This window comes from Metarhizium album (genome assembly GCF_000804445.1).
Source record: "Metarhizium album ARSEF 1941 chromosome Unknown scaffold_36, whole genome shotgun sequence".
NCBI classification, from domain to species: Eukaryota; Fungi; Ascomycota; class Sordariomycetes; order Hypocreales; family Clavicipitaceae; genus Metarhizium; species Metarhizium album.
Window position 1 is genome coordinate 94,711 of NW_024467610.1, and position 24,144 is coordinate 118,854.

Here is a 24,144-nt window from a genome sequence, read left to right on the forward strand (position 1 = left end):
CCAGCAACGGTTCAGATTCAAAGACCAGTCGGCCTCGCTGTCCGTCGTAAGAAAACAGAACACGGCTCGTCCGGGCATGGCCGGCGTGGCGAGCGTTGCAAGCCCGCCTAGCAACGGTTCGAGCAAGCTCGCCGCCTCCATGGTCCATCTCTTCGAGGCCCAGCATCCGGGATATAATCTAAGTGCCATTGTGAGAAAGTCGGCCGTCCAGCGCATCGGCAACTCCCCGGCGCTCGATGCATCTCTCGCCGCGCTGGTCAGCACCGTCGGGTTGTTGGCGGCGCCGGCCAAGCCATCCTCGCCACGGCAACTGTCGTCGAACACCAGGCCTCTCCAGAAGTACACCGCTGCTCTGGGCGCGCTTCGTCAGAGCCTCGATGAGCCGGCAGTCCGGTACCAGACGGACACCCTGCTGGCCGTGTTTGTACTCTCCTTCTGCCACATGTGGGTGGTCGACGGCGCCCGTGAGGCGAGCGGCCACATGGATGGGCTGGCGCACCTCATCACCGTCGTCCTGGACAGTGGCACGCAAGACCCAAGTCAGTTTTCTGACGATGCGCTCAAGCTTGCCGCGATACAATTGGTACGTCTTCGGGACCAGTCGCCGTAGGTTTCTCGGCCAGTTCCCGCGGTCCTTTCCCCACGTCGACTGACACGAAACGCGGCAGCTTCGGTCAAGCGTATTCAACAGCAGGATTCAAATCTACCCCTGGATATTCAACGTCTTTGATTCGACGGCAGAGCCGCGCCATCTAGCACCCCGGCCCTGCCATAAATCCAGGACCAAGAAGCCGCTTTGGCCCTATGACTTCTACTGCCTCGACATCAGTGTCTACTTGATGATACCGCAACTGTTGCGGCGCCCCAGGGAAAACATAAAGTCAATCGAGCTGATATATGCCATGATCAGGGATGCGTATCCAAGATGCGCCAGAGACGTCAATCCCACGCATCACCAGACCGTCGAGGACAAGGCGGAGCACGACGCCTTTATGCAGGCTATCCAAGTGGAAGCACAGTCGCTTCACATCGCCATAGGCCTCAGCTTCAACGCCTTCCTGCGCACACGCGCCAGAGGGGGACTCGACGACCGGCGGCTTGCTGACGACCGGGCCACGTTTTGCGCCGACGCGGCCACGCTGGCGGACGAGTCCAAGTCTCAGCTCCCCCTGAGTGCGCACCACATTCCGCTGTCCACAATTGCTGCGTGGTGTACCGCCGAGCAGGGCTCTGATTTGAAATCCAGGCTGCGTCAGTTGCTGGACGACTATCGTTGCTCGTACGCCATGGTTCACGTCTTGCATTCCGCTCCCTACTGGCGGGAGGCGCCCCAGAAACTGAGCCGTGAGATTCCTTGGTTTCCGGCGTACATTGGCGGTGCGCGAGCAAGTACGGCGGGTACGGCGGGGGAGGGAGACGAGTTTGACGCGGAAATGTATGAGCACTGCTGCATCTTGTAAATGTCTACGGCGGCAGTGCGTTCTGGCCGCTGGGAAAGGCGGACAAGTCGCCTCCTATCCATGGATACCCCTGCTCTGGATCCCCGGGGCCAAATGCCTCTGACGCAAGGAACTCGACGTCGGCTGGTACGTTCGGACATCCAACTACAGAAACGTAAACGGTAACTAGAACATTGCCACCGTGTCCAAGACCAATAACAGTCCATGTGGTAGTACAGAGTAAATACAATCTGAGGTACAACATGGCCATTAAGTAAGGGAATCACTGCAGCAAAACAGTAATTCTCTTCATCCAAGAAACACCGCTTGTCGGCCCAATGACCGCATGTCTTTCTTCGATACTGACCCAGACGAATCCGGAATGCTGTGCTTGGTCTTGCTTCTTTTCTGCGGGAGCTACAGCCGAGGCTTTTCCCGGAAAACACAACGACACAGTTGAAAATCGTGCCAAAGATGGCCTCGCCAAATCATGACTAGGACAAGGAGACAACGCATGTGCGCACTTTAGCCCGACAAAGCATGTTTGCTCACAACCTTGAATACAACGCAGTCACAAATTTCCAGGGGTTCTCGTCCTTTAGTAAACGCCCTGCGAGAGGCCGAGGAGGATATACTACACGAGCAAAAGTTGCAAATAAATAAAGCTACAAACGAGTACTACGAGACGTTACATTAGGCGTTGCAAGAGTATCTGTAAAGAGATTTGAGACCTTTTACAGCCAAAAAATGTGAAATCTAGCTACCAAGGCTAACACCCAACTAAGCAAAGTCTAGCTATACAAGTGTTGTTGAAACCTCATTTTCCAGCATTTTACGACTTTAAAGTCCATGGTAGGCGTTGAGACCGTCAAGGTAATAACTGCCAATTCAAGTTCAATGCCAATTCGCCTTCACGATGTAGCCATTTGTCGTTGCGCACATAACCAACTACACCACGGCCACTACAAGTAGCCACCATCTTTACAGCTATATTTTACCAAGAGTTAGATTTGCTTCTTTTTTTATTGTAAGAGCAAGTAGAGTGATAAAGACGGAGTCGTAATACCTTCAATTAGCGCTGCGTCGTCGGAGTCTCCTCTGAGAAGAACCAAAATGCGGCTGAGGTCTTTCAAGGTAGTTCGATCCAAGTCCTTCACTTCAAAAGGAAGCTTGTTATCGCGGCTGAAGCCCTTGGCTACCAGTACGTCTTGGTTGCCAACACGGATATGGACCTCGTTTGAAGTTCCGGCCCACCATTTGTCAGATATAGAAAGAGTACCAGTTACTCTCTGTACGTCGGTACATCGACTCTGCTCCAAGGGAACTCTAGCTATGTCTATCGTCTCAAGCTCGTAGTAACGGTTTTGGCTGCTTCTGACGAGTTTTCCCGGCTTCAGAGTGGTTTGTCCGAGTACCTTGAGGCGATAAAAATTATTCCCATCAGAGCAAGTCATGTAGATGCCTGGGCGTAAATCCAGTTAGTGCTTAAGAAGAGAAGCTGCTTGGGTAAGCGGTAAAACACTAGATCAACGTACTTTGAACAGGTATCTGCATTGTCTGTAGATTATCCGGCACATTATGGTGCTGCGGTTTTACTAACACGAGTTTCAATTTTCCTTTGAGCTTCCCCGGCCGCCCCATGTTCAACGTAATGCTAACACCGGGACCAGACCAAAACGTGGTTTCCTGTGGAATCGGGCTGTCCCGACGGAGCCTCGCGGATAGTTCAAAGGCAGGTGCGTCCTTGCGGAAGTCAAGGTGCAATATCAGTTCTCCATCGCAGGTCGATTGCCCTGCTCGAGGCGCCCTCTTGCTTGGGTGCAGGTTTTGAACGACAGTCGATAGCTCTGCGCCTAGCGCGAGAGGCAGCGCAGCAGCGAGACAAACGAGGAAGCGCATTTTGTATGAGCCACGAAGTCTCGTTGATATTACTGTCCAGGTGGTATGAGAAGAGATATTCTGCTGCTTTTAACTTCGGTAAAATACTCCTATAGAAGCGCGTACTATTCCTAGTCTATGAAGAAACGCTTACGCTGGCAGCATTTAGTGGCCTGATTGTAAAGCTATCTGCAGATAGATGAGATAAAACTTGTTTTACTAAACCTAAATATCTTACACGTTAATTTATTACTTAATTATTATAAAATACAAAACGGGAAATACCGCGCTATCCACAGATGCCCTCTACACTTCATTCTGTATTTCTGTAATATCTTGCTTCTCCACACTGCAGAGCCTGAAAGCTCGGCTAGGAAGGGCCTTTCCCCTGATCGAAACAAGCAGGCCAATAATGAGACCGAACAAGCCCGAGACCGAGCCGAAAATCTCAACGACCATCATCTTGACAAATCTGCCGCAAGAGTTAGTCCACAGCAACAGCAGCAGCAGCAGCAGCAGCAGCCCGCAGGAGCACATTGCCGAGGTTTTACGTATTTGTTCGCTTGTTCGTCTCTTGCAACTTGGACGAGAACACAATGGACACGACGACGCCGTAGATGGCGACGACCTCGCAGAAGATGATGGAGATGAGGTTCTTGGTGCGGATGCGCGGCGCCCTCGCGGCCGCACCGAGGATAGACGAGCCGGTAACGGCAATGCCCCTACACACGGGGGCAGAGAAAGAGGGGGAGAGAGTACATGGTCAGCTCGTGCCGGGGACCCCTCGCCGACGACGAGACGATGGTGGATGTGGATGTGAATGTGGATGTGGCTGCCGCGTACCATGCCGCACCGACTACCGACAGACCCAAGCACAGCGAGATGCCGAGATTCGCCCATGCCGCCGGGGAGACTGGCTCCAGAAAACGGCCGACGTTGAAGGACTCGCCGCCGCCGGCGAGACGGGGGGTTGGGGGTCGGCAAAGGAGGCACACACCGGCGGGAGCGCGCGTTCCGTGGTTCACGTACATGCTCCGACGACGAAGAGCAGCAACGTTGCGCCGTATGTGGCGTACATGTTGGTCGGCGGGCCGCGGTTTTCGGCGGATAGAGGCGATGGCCGGAGAATAGCAGAAGCTGGGAGAGCTGCCCTCAGCCCGCGGTGACGATGGGATGGAGTCGCTGTTTCGAAGTTGAATGTCGATGCTGACTGAGGCGGGCCGATGCGCGGCGGCTTGATTGGCTGGGGCGGGGACCTGGCCCTTGAGTAGCCTACCCTGTAGGCTTTGTCTCTGCCTGCGTCTGTCTGAGCCTGCCCGCCTGTCGCGTCGTGCTGTTGCTGGTATTACAAATGGGCAAAGGCACAGTGGCGGATTGAACCGATTTTTGCGCAATAAATACCACTGATGTTGATTTTTGTATATACACAAGAACACCTGTGGCACGATCAACTTGTTCATTCTGGAAGGTGACCGCCGCCGGTTTCCAGCAGCTGGACCGGGCATTCGTTCCACAGATGGGCAATTTCGAATTGGCAACAATCCCAGAGCCTAAACATGGCTGCTTCTCTCTTTGACAAAAAATAAAAAAAGAAGGCAATAAACGCAATCAGCCAATGTCCAACGAGTCGTTGATCCGGACGTAGGTCCGGACAACCGCATGTCGCACATGAACGGGCACGGCGGTCGATGACATCACTCACCCACCGCGAGACCGAAACGCGCGGAAAAGAAAAAAGGGGAATAAAGGGATAGGGCCACTCAGCACGGGGCAGGCGGACAAAAAGAGCGGGCCCGCTCGGGACGGAACACACACTGACACCGCACATGACGACGTATTCGCCGCTCACACGCAGCGGCGCCCGGGAACCTGGTTCTCCGCGTTGGGTAAACCGGCGGTAGGGGGGGGGCGAGTCCTGTCGTCATCGTGGTCCCTTCTTTTTTAGACACGGGTAATTTGGGAAAATGGGATTCTTGATGGGCGTTGATGCATGAAGTCATGATGGCGGTGACGAGGCAGGCGGCGGCGAGGGGGGAGAATGATGACGGAGACCAAGCCCGTTGATGGCGTCGCGGATCTCCGAGGGCCCGTACGTTGGTCTGTCTTTGTTGCTTGGCACTTGTACGGAGGACTAGTTACTGGAGATGACATTTGATATCCGTACAGGCGATAGTACTACCTGCACCGTTAGTTTGCGGGGATCCTCCATCTCCATGAAGGGACGTAGTAAGTTACATACGTAGATCTGAACAGGGAGAATAAGTAAGTAAAAAAGGCGGGGGAGGGGCAAAAAGGAGGATCCTTGGGGTACCTTGGTACTTCCCAGGCAGGTACCAGGTATCTTGGTCCTGTCCTTCGCCCGCTTAGCTAGAAGCCAACTCAACTGCAGAAGTGCAATAAACGTCTTTTGCAAAGCTGTCAATTTGTTCATCAGACATGGCAAGCCAGTGTCGGGTCGTACAACGGTGTGGGCAAGGGAGCGCGGTGAGCCTGTTCCTCCGGCTGCGAGACATCTCAACGGCCGGCGTGACCAGGCGACCGACTGGCTGGCTCAGGCGAATTTATTCCGCCGTCTCGGACAACGTGCTAAATACCTAGGTACTTGGGCCGCCGTATTCCACGGGCCGACCGCATCCAACAAAAGTCTGTCTACAGGTATCTCGTACCGTGCCGGTCACACCGTGTGCCATCTTTGCACCCGCCCACCGACTGTGTGTTGGAGACTGCCTGGTTCGGCCTCGAAGACGGAGCCGCATGGCCCGGTACATGGTCCAAGGCGTCTTGTGCCTCTCCGGCTTCCGGCTCGACTTGGAGGATTCCCTCGAGCGCGAATATTGCATATTTGCATATTCGCACCTCGCATCGCATCCATTCCCCAACCTGCCACGACCAAGACTGCTTCCAAATCACCACGTGAATTTCACAACCACACACGACTTTGTCGACATATCCTTCAACAGTCCGGCGGCTGCGGCGCTTTTCCCCATGCTCCGGCTTCAAGTCGACCTTCCGTCCACACATCGGCTGACCCACCCACATCTGCAGGCGTCTTGACTCTTGAGAAACATCCAATGAGCAGACAGCACATGCACAAACGACATCACCGATTTGGGCGGCCTCTTGCAACGACAAACACTTGGACGGACAAATAACATGCGCTGCGTGACAATCATCGGACCCTCTTCACCACCAAACGGCGCCGCGATGCGAAAAAGGTCATGCTCGACTCCACGTCGATGCAAGGAAGGGGGATTGTCCAAAGTCTTTTTGACCTAGATCAGGAAGTCCGCCGAGGGAGATGCAACGACGAGGGTGAGAAAAGACGGACGCCCACCCAATCTTTACGAGATTTCAACATGGCAGCGTCCCTGGCGGCGGTTCTAGTCTCATCAGCCCTGTCGGCTGACGAACCAGACAGGCGGGACGCATTCGTGCCCATCGCCACGGCCCATGGGTACATTCGTACATAATCTGACATGGGGTGGTGTCGGCAACGCTGCCATGTCGAGGGCGAGCTGACGGCAGCAGCCGCCCCAGCTCGTCATGCTCGAGGTTCAAACAGGCACAGCAATCTGACGCGGCTGTCAAGGCTCGTCGACGGGGATCCGCACAAATAGCTGAGTGCGTCTTACTCAGCCGGCCGCGAGACGTCCCAGTGACAGTGACGGGCGAAACACGGTTGGTCATGGAGCATGGTCTCGTGCGGCAACATCTCGTTTAGCAAGCGACGCAGACTGTGTGTGCAGCCTGACTGACCAGACAAAATGATGGATGCACCAAGGCGCTATCTGCACCAGGCAGGCCGTCACAACTTACAAGAGGGCGGCCGGCGGCGGGCTCGAACCCGCCAGCTGCCACTTTGAGCTGCGCCACACGATGCTAAGCAAAAGAGTTTACCAAATGACTGAAGGGCAAAAGGGCAGGGTGACAGCGTGGCGGAAACGACAGCTTGCCTGCCGTGGGAGCGCAGAGAGCCGCGAAATGAGGCTGTTTGATGCGTCCTCGTGCACTGTACACATGGAGAGAGAGGGTGAGCCGGCGAGAGACGGAGTGAGGCTTCCATGACTGCCCCGACGTCGTGTTGGCCGAGTACTTAACGTAGAAGAGGTGACGATTCTCAGCGAGTCCCACAGGGCACATGTTCATACTTTTCTGTGGAAAACCTTTTGGCTGCTCGTCCATGGCACTTTGAATCGATGCCGCGTGGTGACAGGATTGCGAGACAAGACTTTGGATCCCGAGTAGTTAGTTTGCTTGCTATATGTATGACTTGCACGCCGCATTTGTCGGTCCCCAAAGACTAGGATTTCCCGGCCAACTGTTGGCCACGTGGAAAGCCTTCACCAGGGCTTCGGTTGTAGCTGGCTCAGCCCTGCAAATCTATTAGTTTGGTTATTGTCTGCCTAGAGGCAGCCTGCTTCAGGAACCTCGCTGCCTTAAGTAGGCTAGGCACCTTGGTGCTTGGTGCTCGGTGAGTAGTTACTGCTAACCCGGGTGCTGGGGCAAGTCGGCAGGGAGCAGGCAGCACACAGTGCCACTGCTGGCTGGCCACGATTTGCAAGTCGAGTCTCAGAGTCTGTTCCAGGGCCACGTTTGATGCTGATATGGAGTACATGGCGCCGAGGTACTTGACTGGAGATGCTTGGCCCCTCCAGCAGATAGAGGGAGTATCTTGGCACGCAGGGCCGCACTGTGTCCCTCTCGATGGATGGGAGGCTCCTTCCTGCTGGTCCCCAAGGCAGCGAGCGCCCCCGCCAAGCCCCGCAACAAACCCAAGGCCCCAAGTCCAGATGCCTCCAGCCTCCAGCCTCCAGCCTCCAGCCTCCCGACGAGCATGGCGATTGATTATTGTACGTTGACGTACGGGATATTCATCTTTGCGACATTGTGACCAAACCATTCCAGTCCAGCTGCCCTGTGAGCCGAGCCGCATGCCGTCGTCGTTTATTTTCTTTTCATGCTCCCCCCCCCCCTCCCGATCGAGTTTTCCGTTTCCGTTGCCGACTCGAAAGGATATGATGTGCCCGAGCGCGTTGAAATCCTCATCATCTACTGATCGAAAGCGCAGAATAGTCTCTTGACCGGCCCCGTTGGACTCGTCCATAACCTCGCAACGATACCCTAGTCAGAGCCTCGGGATTACTCGTCTCCCACACCCAACGCAACCGCATGAGTCGGAGCTCCCACTTGGCACGTCACCCAAAAGTTTCCGAGCCCCCCAACAAGGTCGACGGCGCCCGCCACAGTCTCCGGAGCCCCCATAACCCATCCATCATACGGAGTACAGGAGTTCCCTTGGCATCCAAGTCTCTAGCACTGTCGTCCCGCGCTCTGACGCGTTGTCCGGAGATCGCCGTGCAAAGAGTCAAAAGACAATCACACGTGTTTATGACTCGTCCGGTGCCGGCGCCCCTGACTCTTCTCTTTATATTATCATCATCATTATCTTCGTCTTTCCTGTTTTTTACTCCTTTACACAACCTCGACTTCCTTCTTCTTCTTCTTCTTCTTCTTCTTCTTCTTTTTTTCTTTTTCCTTCTCCCAACGCCAGTCCGTTTCCCGAGCCGACACGCGGCCGAGCCTCGCAGCTGAAATACTGAATTCAGCACGCTGGCTGTGTATTTCCTTCAGCTGAGACTCAAAAGCGCTGCCGCTCCACAGCCTGGCGCTACAGTGCGCCTGTTTACTATACGCGATTACTACCACCTACTTCGTTACTTTTGCCCCTCCGAGCTCAGCTTGACTAATTCTGGACCCGCCACCAAACCAACTCCCGATCCCGATAAGAAAGACTCCCTACCGTCTCCTTTATCATCCATCTTGCCTCTCCTCTCCTTGACTCAAAACATCAACCATCCCCTCACACAACCTGGAATATCTGCTGTTGCACACAAACAAGATATTTTGTTGTTCTCACCTTCGCGCTGGCGCTCCCCATCAAAGACCAGCACACCGACAAGCATCTCACAGCGGCGGCGCGCACCACGTCGCCACCCAAGATCCAGTCGCACAAATCCATCACCACCACCACCATGTCGCCCAAAGAGGAACCAACATGCTACCTCGTCCCGAACCTCCGTGCGCTGGACACCTCTGCGCGCGAGGTCGACCTCAACTCGTACGCATGGGTACAACCCATTGTGATCGACGACGAAGACTTGACGTTTGGTGGCAAATCATTGAGCGCGTGGTATGAGGAAGACCGACGACGACTGAGCAGCGGAAGCGACGATGGAAGAGCCGAGCACAGCCAGGATGAAGAGAGACGAGGGCGGGAGCGCGTAAGGAGGCATTACAAGGGCTCCAAGCACCACCGACAGTGAAGCCTTCGCGCGAACCGCCTTGCACAGTGCTGCACTCTTTTCCCTCCAGACAGGTTGGGCCGCCAGGAGCCAGCACGTCTCCGTTACACAGCTACAAGCCCACCGGGGCTGACTTCTACATTATCGCATCACCGCATCAAGACGATAGAATTTTTATACCCCTTACAACTCACGACGAACACACGACAGCAAACTCTGACCCTTCTGAACACAAGAGACATGTTATTTTTGTACGGGACAGGGGAGAATGCGCACTCACTTGGAGGTTTGGGAACCTCTGGTTCAAATTACTTTTTGACTTTTTTGCATGTACATGGCATTATGGCTCAGGATACAAATTTGTCACATATGATGCATGGGCAGCGCACGGCATGTCGACACTGAATGGCAGGAATACCATGGGTTTTTTATTGATTGCATGTTCCCATGTGACTGGTGTCGTGAGGATTTTCACCCCTAGACCGTAGGAAACCCCTGGACCGCACGAGACAGACAGCATCCTGTATGAGAGTGAGCCAGCCAGCCGTGGACGCGCAGGCCACCTTACTCACCCCCACCACAGACACGCACCAGCCGGACGCTTGGGAGGGCCAGAAACGTGGTGGCGGCCGGGTGTCGGGGTCGCCGGGTATTGTGTGCCATTCTTACTCGCCGGGGCGCGTCGGGTGAATGGGAGGGAAGCGTCTTCGCGTTTTGGGTTTTGGGTTTTGGATTTTGGGTTGGAGGGATGGATGGATGGATGGATGGATGGATGGTCCGTTACATGGCTGGTTGGCCGGCCGTGCTTCGGCCTGCGGCTGTATTGTGGGAAAGCCGCATCATGGGCCATGGCGGCCTGTGGTCATTGCGCACAACGTTTCAGAGGATTTGCGTGGCTGGTGCCGTGGCTGGCTGGTGCTCTGGCTTTTGTGTCTCCTTTTGGAGCTTGGAGGCTGACGATGCTGCGGACTGGCAAGGAGGTGGTGTTGAGCCGCATGTTTTTGCTCGACGAGCGCCGCACTGTCGTTCACGGGACACCTTTTCCCAGCGGGCAAGGGCGTCGTCGGAAGGGCATAGAGATGGAGTCGATGCTGACGTTCCATCCATCGATCCAGGAACCGCAATGGGCTTTGATGCTGGGAGATGGAATGGGATTGGGATTGGGATTGGGATTGGGACTGGGTAGCCGAGCCGTGACTTGCGACTACACCAGTCGATGAGTGTCATTCTAGTCTCTGGATCTCCGGTCTCTCGACACATATCTCGACGACGGCCCGGTGACAGGCGGCCTCTACAAGCGCCTGGTAAACAAGCCTTGCGCTTTTGAGAAGTGCTCACCCGGGCAGACACCTAGACAAGCACACTTTGACCACGAGCTCAGACGAGCCGCCTCCCACCGGCTTTGGGCTCGTGAAGCGTCAAGTCTTGCAAGGCCGGTCGACTTGGGATGCGGTCCGCGTCCCCGAGTCGCACTCCTCGGGGCCGTCGAGTGCGTGGTCACGCCGGTCCTGTCCAAACGAGCGGTTGCCATCAACTGCGTGGTTCTACAGCCAGCTGAATCTCTTCATCCTGTCCAAGCCCCGCGTGTGCTGTGTTCCTCCTCACCTCTTGAGCCGGCATGCGTTGGTCAACCACGTCGGCCGCGACATGCGTCACTACCTAGTGCGAGTTGCCTCGACCGTGCTGCCAAGCTCCGAGTCTAAGGCAGACTACTCACTCGCTCCAAGCTGCCGGCAAGAGGCTATTCCTTGGACGCTTGCATCTACCACCAGACTAAACATGGCTACCTTTGCTCGGCGGCAGCGTCCAGCGCCACCGCTGCTCGCGGCTGCGCTCCTAGTAAGCCACGCAGCTACGAGGACACACGATAACCTCTCGACTGACGTGTAGCCGGCGAACCCATGTGTTGCTTCGCCCAGGCCGATGAGATTCGAAGCCGTCGTATAAGAAGGGCACGCCGTCAAACAAGTTGCGCTTCTTGACACACACAATCTCTCTCTCTCCCTCCCACATCATCCTCTCTGCACGCAGAACCCGCCGCTTCCAGTCAGGCTCTCGACCCGCAAACCGCTCTCAGTCGCCGGGCCATCGCTACCAGTCTCCTCCAAGATGCGATTCACAGCCGTCCTCGCAGCCTCCTCCGCCCTCTCGCTGGGCAACGCCGCTCCAGTCGGGGAGACCACCGAGGCCGTTCCCAGCATCCCGCCCCAGGGCGTGCCCGACAGAGGCCATCTGGCGCCCGGCACCTTCGACGTCCCGGTCCAGAGCCCGCTCGTCGCGACAGCTCCCTCCCTCGCCGGCAGCGCCGATGCCCCGGCCGCCGCGGGACAGCAGGTCCAGGCCCCGGGCGCCCTTCTTCGCCGCAGCCCTCTCCTGAGGCCCAGCGTCAAGGCGCAATTCTGCAAGTCTTACTGTCGCATCATACCGTGCCGCGCCTGGTGCCCGAGTCTTGCTTTAAACGACGCCGCGACGTCACCCGGCCCTCGCAAGAAGCCCCTCAAGGTCGCGGCCTTCCCGGACCCTGTCGATGAGTATCACAGGGAACGGTCCAAGGCACTTCACAGGGAACACGGACATTAGAGAGGATGCCGCAAACACCATGGCGCCGGGGCCCCGGCTCCTCGGGGGACGGAGAGTATCTTTCTGCGGCGAGCCTTGCACGGGCGTCATCTCGTCTTCCGCTGTCCCCTACGCCGTCTGGTCTTGCTGTCTTGTGCCGTGTCGAGTTTGGGTGGGCAGAGGATTCGGATCGCCGGTGGTTTGGAGCAAAGGCCTCTGACTGACACGGGCTCAAGGTTTACATAGACGCTGCTCTGCTATGCGATAGTCGCCTCTAGGATAGAAAATGCCATCGCGTGCTTCGAGCAGTCGGGTGTCGTCGTGAACTTGTCCCCGTGTCTGAGCACCCTGACATGCACGGAACCACGTCTGGTGTCGGGCCTCGATCGATGCTGGCACTGCTCTCCGGGTAGGTCCCGGCTTCCCGGCTTGTGCGACGAGGTCCCGCGCTCGACATGACCCCCCCCCCAGCTGCCGACGCCAAGAAGCACGTCCTCATCCCAGCGTCGGGAATCGGGATTCCGACGTCGTCGGTTCAGGACTCAGGATCAAGCCACCGCACGCCTGGGGCCAAGGGCCAGGATCGCGAGAACCGACGCAAACGACGGCGTGCATGTAGAAGGAACAAATCATCATCATCCCCACCACGAAACGAACCTGGTAATGCGTCCTCGTGCCGTATCCGTCTCCCAGGCAGCAGCAGCAACCAAGGCCAGTCCCCAGCCGATCTCGGCCAAAAACGATCGATAAGAGGCCCTCGCTGAAAAGCAGCGTCCAAGGAATCACAACCAAGTCCGCCAGTAGTCAAGCACGTGGACCTCCACCGCCCGCATCACGTGACTCCATCTCAACCACACAAGACCACCTCAACCACCACCGACCGCCCGCCATCATATCATCCCATTCCCATCGCATCGCACCCGCGCGCCATTGCTCTCCCCTCCCCGGCGCAGCATCTGCCACCGTCACCATGCCCGGCGGCCACAAGCCCATCCGCCTGCCGCCCCTCCAGACCCTGCGCGTGCACAACCCCAAGCGGCAGCCGGAAAACCCGTGCATCGCCATAATGTCCAGCGTGCTCGGTACGTCCCCCCCCCCAGCGAAAGAAACAGCAGCCCTTCCGCCGCGCACCGCAGCTGACAGAGGGAACAAAAACCGCAGCGTGCTGGGCTTCCGCGGGGTACAACGCCTCGGGCTGCGCCGCCGTCGAGAGCCAGCTCCGGAAATGTATGGACGGGCCGGCACCGCCTCCCGCGCCAGCAAACACCGTCAATTACCACCTCTCGAGGATGCAGAAGCACGTCACGAGTCCGAGGAAGCGCAGGTGAATCGTAATGACGGGCCGTACGTCGACGCAAGAAGAAAAAAGGTTGGTGTTGGAGGGTGCGGAGACAGGGGGGCCAGGACGGGCGACGTGGTTGGGACATTTTCGGTATATATACCGTACGTGTCTGGTCTCACGGAAACTTGGCATTGACGGGCGTTCTTCATCGGCATTTTCTTGGTGATGCCTCCTCTGTCTGCATGGGGCAGCCAACGGGCCATTGACGGCCAGTGTAGGATATGCGTGACTTCGACATGACGGCTGTACAGAGACCGCGGGGACGAGCGTGCTATTTGCAATATCCATGACGAATTCATTCACATCGAATTTGCTAAATCGCTCATCAGAACAGCCAAGTGCCTGACTAAGTATCTATGTAACTTGAGGCTGAGAAGCCTCCTCACTCCCTGCAATTCCAGATCTACTATGCACGACCCCAAGCTGTCCCAGCTCCCCGTGCCACCGTCTTTCTATCCAGCTTTGCAGCCGCCAATAACAAGGAAAACCCCGCTCAATTTCCACAGAGCGCCAATAGAAAAGGGAGAAAAAAGGGGTCGAGGGTGAGCACAAGGCGGAAAGAAATGACAGGGAAATGCAATCCCAAACGAGTGTGTGGCCATGTTGATATATCCGACCAAAATAGAGACGAGGGAGAAAAAAAGAAAAGAAAAAAAAAAAAAGAGGGAAACCCAGGATACGCCCAGCCTCCAATGTCCGGCTCCGCGAACCTCCGTGTGGCGCCTACTAATCATGTCCATAAACGTTGCCCAAAAGATGACAGACAATATGATGCTATGCTACAGCCTTGCGGTAATGTCGCTACAGAATGCACATCCAATGAATGGACCGAGTCCCAGTACAGGCCAGGCCATCTCAAGGCAACAAACTCTGCTGCCCGGCCAAGGTGAAGAGACGCACTGCTGAGAAACAGGCTGCGGCAGTCTAAACAATATAAAAAATATAATTAAAAAAAAAGGGGGGGGGGATGAAAAGATTCAGAATAGTGTCCAACATCCACGGGCAAACTCCCGGTCGAGTGCGAGACTCTGCAAACATACGGGTCGCCGCAATCCCACGTCCATGTCATGGATATGTGCCGTAAAATGTGGGTGAGGGCCGAACAGGCCGGAAATGTCTGTATTTGTTGGCATCGTCCGGACCTTGAGAGGGGATCCAAGTGCCAAGGACGCAAATGCCGACATGTGCTTTGAACACGCCAACCTGCGATGAATGTCGTGGGTAAATGCAGCCAGTAGTAACTTCGTAAGAGGCCCACGAGGATGCCAAAAACCAAATGGTCATGTAGCAGCCTCATTGGCCTTCTCCGACGCAGAAGAGCTCTATCTCTCCAACACCACCGGAATACATGTTTCGAACCCCCTCACGCCACTCCATAAAGGCAATCTGAATGTCGTCGTCGCTTTCAATGGTGACAAAGTCGCCGTCTTCATCACGATACCGGAGCTTGAGCATGCCCTTGCCAATGCTGCTCGTCATGAAACGGGCGAGTTTAGCATCAATCCTATCAATCAAGGATTGATAGGTTATGTTGAATGCAACCACAAGCGTCACATAGTTTCCGCTGTCACAGTTGACTCTGACCTTCAACTGCGTGGGCATGGGCAAATCTGGGCTGGGCACCGGCATGTTGGTCGGAGGGAGCGTCCCCGTACCGAGTGACGGAGACACGTTGCGGGAGTTGGCACTGACGGGGTCGACCCGCAGCCCGTTGATGCCCGTGGGTGTGTTTCCGCGTGGGTAGGCCTGTTGCGGAGGGAAATGGCACATGGCACCCCCGAGGCTGCCTGAGTGCTGGTGCATCCGCTCACGTTGGGCTCCGGGGCTCTGTGTGCTGGTTCGGATGGGTAAGTCGTTGCGAGGCGAGCCTGTCTGTGATCGAGCGACGTTGCCGTCATGGACTGGGTGCAAATGCTGAGGGATGCCGGGTACCGCTGGAATATTGCTCTGGCTCGGTTGCCGCTGTCGAGGGATACCTGAAACGTTCACATCTGGCGTGCTGTAGGACCTACTTCTCTGTTGCTGAGCGGCAGTTTGACTGTGGGTGGCCATTGCAGGCAGAGACGGTCCGCGGGCGCTTCTGCTTCCCATGCCCGTTGGATTGGGGGAGGCGCCATCTCGCGACGGAGCCCGTGGCATGGAGGCAGCGTAGCGCGGGTCGTCCCAGACGGCCTGTGGTGTGCCAGCCTTGGGAGGAAACTGATAAGCAGGCCCGGGGAAGATGCCGCTCGTTGTGCTGGTGCGAGACGAAGCTGGAGACTCGGCAACCGGGGAAAAGTAGCTGTCCCCTCCCCTGGAACCGGGAGACTGGGCGCCATTGCTTTGGGTCTGTAGGCTAAGGGGAGCGGGCGGCATAGGCAGTGGAAAACGCGGCGGCGGAGCTCTTGCGAGTCCTGCAAGGGATTGGGTGCTCTCCCCCGTGGCAGAGCGTTGTCTCAGACTGGAACTGGAAGCGGTGCGAGGCACGGCGTTGCCCATCGACGAAGGCATTGGGAACTGTGCCGGCGCCGTTGCCGGCCCATAGTCTTCGTCCTCTTCCTCGTCTTGCTGCAGATAGGGGTTCTCAAGGCCGCCAGCTTGGTCTCGGGTCCAAGCAAAATCATTGTTGGTGGATTCTTGGCTGGTGGAGAGCCGCGGCGCATTTTGCTTCCTTTGCGACTCTAGTCCCCCCGCCCATTTCCTCATTGTCTCCTCATTAAGGAACTTGATCGTGAAATTCTCGACACCAGGGTCACCCTTCCACCAAATCTGAACGCTGTGAGAGCCTATGAGAGTGGTTAGCAGAAATCGCACTCCGGACGTCCCTTGGGTAGTCCTGTCACCTACCCGGTTTTGAAAGGGATACGATGTCAGTCACATTAGTCATGAAAATCCTGCCCTTTAACTGCAGCTTTGCGTTCCTACTCCTAAGTTTGGGGCCCGTTGATCGCGTCTTGTCCTTCTTGCCGGAGGCCTCCTTGCAACACAACAGAATGCACTCGAACAGGTAAATTTCGTACTGTATTTTTAAAAAAGAAAAGAGTCAGTTTCGCCTGATACCTACATGGAATGGGGTCAACACGTACGTCCTTCTCTTGATCGCTCTTTCCAGTAATGACACCATACACACCGTGCAGGAGTAGCTTGCCGAATGATTCCACCTTATGAGACTTCCAATCGTCTACTCGAGTGATGAGTTCCTCCAGGGCTTCATCAAGAAGATCGCGGTTCACGGCTTCGTTGGCTTTGAGTAGGACCCGTTCTGCAGCGTCGCATCCGGCGTTGAGATCGTCCTTGACCTCCTCATCCTCCGACTTTTTGGCGAGGTCTTTGAGCAACAAGGGATATTTCACTAACCGCTGCATCGGCTTTAGTAGAAACCCGTCCAATGTGTTGAAGTCGGTGGCGACAGGGTGCTCTGATTGTTGGATCTTCTCGAAGACTTGATTCGCGATCTGGGCAGCCTTGCGCTGATTGGCAATAAAGGGCTGGTAGATGTCAAAGGCGTCTTCGTAGAAACAAAACGGGGCGCCCCATCGCTGGACGGCCTTGGGCAAGGAGTTTGTGGTCTCGACTCGAATGAGGAATCGTCGCTGAAAATCAAGAATCGCGTTGATGTTGAGAAAGATTTGATGCACAACATCTCCTGGAATGAGTCCCTTTTGTTCCAAAGTCTTTTTCAGATCGTGCAGGTTTTCCAAGTCCTGGACGTATTTTCGCTCAGTATCAACCAACTCCTTGACAATGTGGTCCCTGTAGCTCATTTGCGAGCCTCCAGTTGCGACGGCGGGCTCCTCGTCGGGAAACGCTTGAAGCTGCAGCAGTAGGCCACGTTGCTCTGCCAGATCAAGCACGTAGTTGACGACCTGCGTGACCTTGACAAAACCGCTAGTGTCGTTTCCCATCAAGTCCGTAATGACAAAACTCTGGGCCGGGGGGACTTGCAATTCCTTCATGCACGCTTGTACAAACTTGAAAATGGCAATCTTGGATTTCTTCGCTTCCGAGGCATTCGGGTCCTCCACCTTGAGTGGTTCCGTGGGCTGCAGGGAGTTGTAGATTGAAAGGAGGGGGTAGCCAGAGCGAAACAGATTCCACAGGGGGTCGACAGGATCGGTAGGGTCGAGCTGCTCGAGGAACGGTCCAAAATCGGGCACTTGACGTAATCGTTGTTTGAGCGACACACAGATCTGGTAGAGCGATCGCGAGGCATCCGCCTTCTGATTGATGATGTTGGCCGTGGCCACGACAGGTCCGCCATTGTGCCCTGGAACTATCGTTGCCGCACTGCCCAGTGAGCTCAGCGACGTTGATGAAGTTGTGTACGCCGTCGAACCCGACAGCTGGCTGCCGCGGGACACGCTGCTCATGTTGTTGTGTGGAAGTACGCCGACGCCGCTCTGGTTGGGGTGGAAGACCGGAGCGGTGTTATTTCGAAGCAGAGGGGCATGGGCCATGTCCATTCACTCCATGCGTCCAGGGAAAATGAGAGCCCCAAGGGAGCGGGCGGGTCAGGCGATGGCGCGAACAATGAAGGGGCACAAATGTTTGTCGTCGAGATGCAGGAGTGAGGGGTCAATCGTCGTGGCGGCGGGAGTGCAGGGCGTGTGGGAAAGATGACCGTGTATGTTCGCTCGTCAACGAGGGGCGTTGCCTTTGTTTGTCAGGCCGGCCTCCTTTCGGCACGGAGACGGAGTGGTCTCAGATTTGTGCGCTTGGTCGCGTCATTCAACAAACAATTGTCGGGCGAGACGATTCGCGAGCAGACGGGGAATGCAGCTGTCCGTCGCCTGGTAGGGAGCAGAGCAGTTGTCGGACAGGGCAGAACCGGGGGAGACGGCGTGTGGGTAGGAGTTAGGTGTAGGTGGTTTTTTTTTCTTCTTTCCCTTCTCCCCTTTCCCAGGCCTCCTCCTTGGTTGCCCCAGACCAACGAAAGGTGGTGGTTGGTACTTAGCAGTAAAGGCAGAGGCAGACGGGTCGGGTTTAGAGGGGAAGTCGACCTCCTATCTCACTCGGCTCGAGTCGTGACTCGTCACGGAACGGCTCGCCGCGGCCAGCAACGAGGCGGCAGTTATCGTCGAACGGGTGAGTCCCGACAAGTCGAGCCAACAATGACGAGGAGCAGGCAGGCGGCAGGCACCGTCGATTCGGGGGCGAGCTGAGAGATGCTGCAGGCGACGATGCCGAGGGCCAGAGGCAGGCGTCGACCGGTCGGGGCAGTTGACGAATGGTCTGGTGAGTTGGGGGCAGACAGGTCAGTTAAGGCGCCCGGGGCGGTCGAGGCCGAGGCAGGCCGGGTGGGTGGATGACCGTGGCCCGTGGCCTGCCCAGCGTCTGTCTGCCTGCGGGCAAAGCAACGCCCGGCACTGGGGGATTGGGGGATTGGCAATTTAGCACGTCAGGGGGACAGGGGATCAGGAAATCAGGGGATCAGGGCTGGCGCCCATTTGCCCGCACTGTTCAGAGGCTCAGCGGCTCAGTGGCGACAGTCCGTGTGGCTCGACTCGAGGTGGGCCGTGTGGGTCCGTGGGATCGAGACTGTCAGTGAACTGACTAGTCGCACTACTAATCGTGCCCGCCCCACTTTATGTGGTTCGGCTAGCAAAAGCCCTCACCACCAAAGGTGGTGCTCGACAGCAAGGCGGGCCGGACACCAAGGCGGACCAATTTTCAACCTAGACGCGTTGAACCGCGAAAATGGCTGCAACTAGCGTCCAAACGGCAAAAAGCGATGTCGAATTACGTGTCAACGAGGCTCTTGAGTATATTGAGGAAAATCCAGGTGCAAAAATTCGCTCTGTGGCGAAGAAATTCAACGTGCCTCGTAGCCGGCTTCAACGACGTGCTAACGGCGTTCCTGCTAGGAAAGGCCATCCAGCAAGAAATACAATGCTTTCACGAGAAGAGGAAGTTGCTTTATGTAACTATATCGATCGCCTTGATAAGGCCAACTTCGCTGTACGACCTGAATTCATTACAGATGCTGCAAATTACATCCTAAAAGAGAGGGCATCGTCAACTGCCCCGCCTAGGCAAGTTGGAACGCGATGGACTACACGCTTTATCCAGCGGCATCACTATCATAAAGGTCTTCAAAAAAAGATTGATTCAAGTCGAAAAGCTTCAGAAGATGTGACAAGAGCTCTTTCTTATTACAACAAGCTTAAAGAGGCTATTCAGCAGTACGGAGTCCCTCCTGAAGATATCTGGAATATGGATGAGACTGGCTTTCGTATTGGAATGGGAAAGGACCATTTAGTTGTTACAAAGCGAAGAAGAGCGCATCTATTTTCAATGCCAGAAAACAGGGAGACTGCAACAGCAATAGAATGCATTTCTGCTGGCGGCAAAGTTATTCCTGCCTTTCTTATCCTTACAGGGCAAAAACACATGGAGTCCTGGTATCGGATAAAGGAGCTTGAAGCTAATACCAAAATAACAGTCTCACCAACCGGCTTTACGAATGACGAAATTGCAGTTGCTTGGATACAGCATTTTCAGGAATTTGCAACGCCAATAGGCAGATATCGCCTTTTAATCCTAGATGGCCACGGATCACACCATACAATTGAATTCGTTGAATACTGCGAACAGCACGATATAATTCCCTTTGCGTTGCCCTCGCACCTTACACACATCCTTCAACCTCTTGATGTTGTGATATTTCAGCCACTAAAGCATTATCATGCAAAGGCGTTGGATATCATTGTTCGAGACGGCGTGTTGAATATTACAAAGATTGAATTCCTTGCTTGCATTCAAGCTGTACGAAAACAAGCTTTCAAGACTACTACTATTCTCACAGCCTTTCGAAAAACTGGAATTTCACCCTACAATCCACAGCCTGTAATTGAGGCCCTTGAACAACGAGCTGCAATTTACACATCAACACCATCGCCGCCGCCGTTATATCACAACAACTCTTCCGACTTTGAGACGCCCACAACACTCAGGCAGATAAATAAGGTTGCCAACAAGCTAGGGGAGGTATTAGAAGACGATACATCCCTTGAGCCTGAGTTTGCACGCAATATCAGTCGTTTTATCCGCGGCTCTCTTATTGCAGCTACTGAGCTTATACAGACGAAGAGAGACCTCGGGTGGCCGAGTCTGAGTCTCTTTTCCAAGACCTCCAAGACGGCCGGAGCGAGGCGGGAGCGAGGCGGGTGAGGGGCTGTCCTCGACTCCTCGTTGACGAGTTCGAGGATACTCCAGAGGCTTGCCGGCCGCCGTAGGCCCAAGTGGCAGCGATGGCCACGGCAACGCCGGTGCCTGCGTGTGACGGAAGTGAGGCAGAATGAGTCTGGTGTCTGGTGTCTGGTGTCTGGTGTCTGGTGTCCAGACGCAGGCGCATGTGCTCCGTGAGGAGCACTGCTACAGCAGCCATCACACACAAGACGAAAGAGAAACAGCGCTTGGGGGCGCCCGGCCAGCGTCTACGGCGTGCTAGTTAGTACGTGCCTGGCGCCGCGGGGGCCCCCGGCATGGTCATTGGCTGTCTAAAGTTGTTATCAGGCCCCCTGGTCCGGGATGCAGGGAGAGCGAGCGAGCGACGGGAACCAGTAGGCATTCGGAGAAAAGGCGCTGGGAGCTTGAGCCCCGACGCATGAACCGGTGCACGGCGGCTGCAAGCGACGTGGCGGTCCAGACAAGCAAATGGCAAATCGAGTCTGGTGTGTTTGTGTGCGTTGCCGGCTTCGAGGCGCCGAACGTCGAGCGTGAGCGTGAGCGTGAGCGTCGAGCGTGAGCGTCGAGCGTGTGGGTGGGTGCAGCCAAAATGGTCCGCAGTCGGCAGGCAGCCCGCCCGTTGGCAGCCCGTTGGCGGTCCGCTGGTGCAGGAGCAGGGGGAGCAGAGGAGCAGGGGAGCACGGTAGCAACAGCCGGAGCCCTCGAAGCCACGTCGGAGGGGGAAAACGTTGCCGTCCGTGACACACGTACAACTCTAGAAGGCTTCATATATTATATCATTACTTTTAGTCCTGGCTGCTTGAGCAGCGAGCAGACGAGACGAGGCGTACCGAGTGGACGATGCTACACCAGGCCCGCGTCTAGTCTCGAGTGCTCTTGTCCAGTATGTCATGTATGCCGCCGTCGAGACTCCACGTATCGCCGTCGCCGCCAACTAGTGCAAATACGTGCATATGATGCACCAAGCGACCTGTTTAATTCATTCGGCTTCTCGGTCCCCATGACGATCCGGACCGGGGACCTCTTTGGTCCAGTCTCGCGTGCGTTGGAGTCGTCCGTATCTGTTCAATCTTGTTCTGAGTCAAATCGATTCACTGCCGCGCGCTGCACTGCCTGGGACAGCTGGTTTGGCCCCCTGCTGTTCCTGCACCGGCATCAGGTCTTGGAATGGCCAGCTCGACGTTGGGTTCCCAAGGTTGGGCCGCTCCGATACGATGCTACAATACAATTACAAATTAGCCCTAGGTGCTTGGTTTCGGTTTCTCCGGTCGCCGTCATGGTCAGCAGGTGATAACACCGTTGAATCCAGAATGGATATCAGCTATACGCCGTGGGATTCTGCGTCAGCCAGTTTTGCATGCGCACCAGACCTCATCCTCGTCCTCATCCTCAATATGCCACACTCGGCGCTTTGTCGATCGCATCTGCCCCCAATACGCCATACTCCGTACAGTATGCATGTACACGGCGGATGGGGTCCCTTGACGTTGGGCCAACGTGGCCAATGGTGGGTGCTAGTCAGGGTATCACTCTGCGCGCCCAAACCAGATGCCATTCAACCAATCGTCAAAAGTCGGGGGTGGCCAGTTGAAACCCTCGAGTCAACAAGGTCACCATGTGATACCTTTGATCCATGATAGGCTGTTTGTTCAACCTCCGTACCTATTCAGGTCATCAGGTCGACGCCAGGGGAAAAGAAAGGAAAAAAGGGGCTGTCACTCCTTGGAGTGGCGTCTTTGTTTCAGAAAAAAAAAAAAAAAGCCACAGGGTTCGCTGAGGGCAGCCGTTTGGTGTTTCGCGAACGTCATGTGCGTGAAGGGGGCACGCAGGGACGACATATCCCCCCATCTCGATTCTCGCTCGACCTTTGTTTGACAGGAGGTTGTGTTGAATGTTCTTCCTTGTTCCCATTTCAGGCAGAAACGTGAAGCCTGGATGACGGGTTCTGACAGCAGCAACCGCCTGGGATAAAATGCGCGTTGGTGCGTGGATCAGCTGACTTGGTGAAGCAAGTCTAACAACTGATGCGTTTCCGGGACGATTTGGAGGGAGTTCTCGTATTGCGTGCCGACTACCCAGGTATCCTTATGAACGAAGCCAAAGATACGCCTCGCAATCTTGCTGTCCTGTCCTGCTGGTGGGGGGAGAGCGGAGAGGGGAGAGTGGAAGGAAGGTTTTGGGAACCTTGCAAGCGCAAATCCGCGCCAAGACAGACGAGTCCCGACACTTATTATTATTAGCCTTGCCAACCTTCACGCCATGCCCTCGAGGAAACGCAATCACGGATTCTCCTCTCCCACCAGATGCTCAGCGTCTCGAACAAAGGCGGGCAGGCAGGCCAGGCTCCGCAACTCGCTCTTCGAAGCAGCCAAGCAGCCACTCCACCAACCACCTCGCATGGAAGGATGCCTGCACGCGATGCATGACCATTATGCATGGCAATCTGCATGTTTACACAGTCCTTGTCTATGCAGAAACGCATGGTATGTGCGACCAGAGATCTGAGGTAACCAGTATGCATCGTATCGTCGTCCATTGTGTCAGGCAAGCCTATTAGACAGGAGAAGACGCTACCCTGCAGCAATCACGAAGAAACCCAAGCATATAATATGTTATCCATTCTGCCGATTCAGATGACGCTTAAAATTACGGCCTGCCGAGCAGCAGTTTTGGCAAACAGAGGCTTAGGAGCCATCATTCGCCGCGCCAGGAACTTGCCGGTGTCGCTGCTGTTGCGCCTGGCCTGCGAACACGGATTTCATTTCACAGCGGCATGACGATTGACGGACAAGGACACCGTTGGCCAAGGGACTGTCATCAACAACCCAACTCGAGGGCCAGAGCTGTGCGCAATTATATGGACGGGAGTTGTGAGAAGACGGCGTGCGAAGCTGCATGTTGCAGTGCCGATGCGTGTTGTAGACGGACCAGCCCGAGCCCAAAGGACATACGGCGTACATGCATGATGACCATGACCGGCACAACGTGTTTGATTTCAAATTTGGCGATACCTTGGCCTCGTATTTGCAAGGCTGCGTTGCGTTGCATCGTCTATCGGGCTTGGTTCCTCATCTGCATCTATGCCTGAGCGGCCACGCCAACTGATGATCAATGAAAGTCTCCCGAGATGAATGGAGAGAGGCGAAGGAGCGTCGTGTTCTCTCGCCCCACGGCGCAAGATGTCTGCCCAACTCTGGGGAAGGACTCAGAAAGGCCGATAACAAGGGGTCAAAGTTGGCATTGCCTGCCTTGACATGAGTACCGGGTACACGATGCATTTGCGAGCGCGATTTAAGGAGTGTTTCTCAAGCGGTCTACGCAAGCATCTGGCAGGCATGCCTGCTTAAGGATGTTTGAGTCGCACCATGCGGTAATCGTGCCCGAACCACATAAAGTGGGGCGGGCACGATTAGTATCCCGGGCCGCCTCGATCCTCCAGCTCGACACATTCCAGCCG

At 55.7% G+C, this 24,144-nt stretch overlaps 8 protein-coding genes across 8 annotated transcripts; 5 read left to right on the forward strand and 3 right to left on the reverse strand.

The window, feature by feature from the left end:
* Positions 1-76: 76 nt before the first annotated feature.
* Positions 77-1,460, forward strand: MAM_07788 (uncharacterized protein; the record flags this gene model as incomplete). Its single annotated transcript, XM_040826586.1, has 2 exons — positions 77-583; positions 669-1,460. 2 exons carry the CDS (start codon positions 77-79, stop codon positions 1,458-1,460), a joined length of 1,299 nt encoding a protein of 432 aa, XP_040675425.1.
* A 1,001-nt stretch (positions 1,461-2,461) lies between these two features.
* MAM_07789 (uncharacterized protein) lies at positions 2,462-3,338 on the reverse strand (the record flags this gene model as incomplete). The annotated part of the gene is made up of 2 exons (XM_040826587.1): positions 2,462-2,901; positions 2,975-3,338. 2 exons carry the CDS (start codon positions 3,336-3,338, stop codon positions 2,462-2,464), a joined length of 804 nt encoding a protein of 267 aa, XP_040675426.1.
* A 285-nt stretch (positions 3,339-3,623) lies between these two features.
* Positions 3,624-4,348, reverse strand: MAM_07790 (vacuolar ATP synthase 20 kDa proteolipid subunit; the record flags this gene model as incomplete). Its single annotated transcript, XM_040826588.1, has 3 exons — positions 3,624-3,789; positions 3,869-4,039; positions 4,161-4,348. 3 exons carry the CDS (start codon positions 4,346-4,348, stop codon positions 3,624-3,626), a joined length of 525 nt encoding a protein of 174 aa, XP_040675427.1.
* A 5,001-nt stretch (positions 4,349-9,349) lies between these two features.
* On the forward strand, positions 9,350-9,640 carry MAM_07791 (uncharacterized protein; the record flags this gene model as incomplete). The annotated part of the gene is made up of 1 exon (XM_040826589.1): positions 9,350-9,640. The coding sequence occupies one exon, from the start codon at positions 9,350-9,352 to the stop codon at positions 9,638-9,640; it is 291 nt and encodes a 96-aa protein (XP_040675428.1).
* Positions 9,641-11,728: 2,088 nt separating this feature from the next.
* MAM_07792 (uncharacterized protein) lies at positions 11,729-12,199 on the forward strand (the record flags this gene model as incomplete). Its single annotated transcript, XM_040826590.1, has 1 exon — positions 11,729-12,199. One exon carries the CDS (start codon positions 11,729-11,731, stop codon positions 12,197-12,199), a length of 471 nt encoding a protein of 156 aa, XP_040675429.1.
* A 949-nt stretch (positions 12,200-13,148) lies between these two features.
* Positions 13,149-13,506, forward strand: MAM_07793 (37S ribosomal protein Mrp10; the record flags this gene model as incomplete). Its single annotated transcript, XM_040826591.1, has 2 exons — positions 13,149-13,260; positions 13,340-13,506. 2 exons carry the CDS (start codon positions 13,149-13,151, stop codon positions 13,504-13,506), a joined length of 279 nt encoding a protein of 92 aa, XP_040675430.1.
* Positions 13,507-14,813: 1,307 nt separating this feature from the next.
* On the reverse strand, positions 14,814-17,956 carry MAM_07794 (Dbl-domain containing protein; the record flags this gene model as incomplete). Its single annotated transcript, XM_040826592.1, has 3 exons — positions 14,814-16,285; positions 16,347-16,518; positions 16,586-17,956. 3 exons carry the CDS (start codon positions 17,954-17,956, stop codon positions 14,814-14,816), a joined length of 3,015 nt encoding a protein of 1,004 aa, XP_040675431.1.
* A 1,240-nt stretch (positions 17,957-19,196) lies between these two features.
* On the forward strand, positions 19,197-20,669 carry MAM_07795 (transposase; the record flags this gene model as incomplete). The annotated part of the gene is made up of 1 exon (XM_040826593.1): positions 19,197-20,669. One exon carries the CDS (start codon positions 19,197-19,199, stop codon positions 20,667-20,669), a length of 1,473 nt encoding a protein of 490 aa, XP_040675432.1.
* Between the last annotated feature and the right edge of the window lie 3,475 nt (positions 20,670-24,144).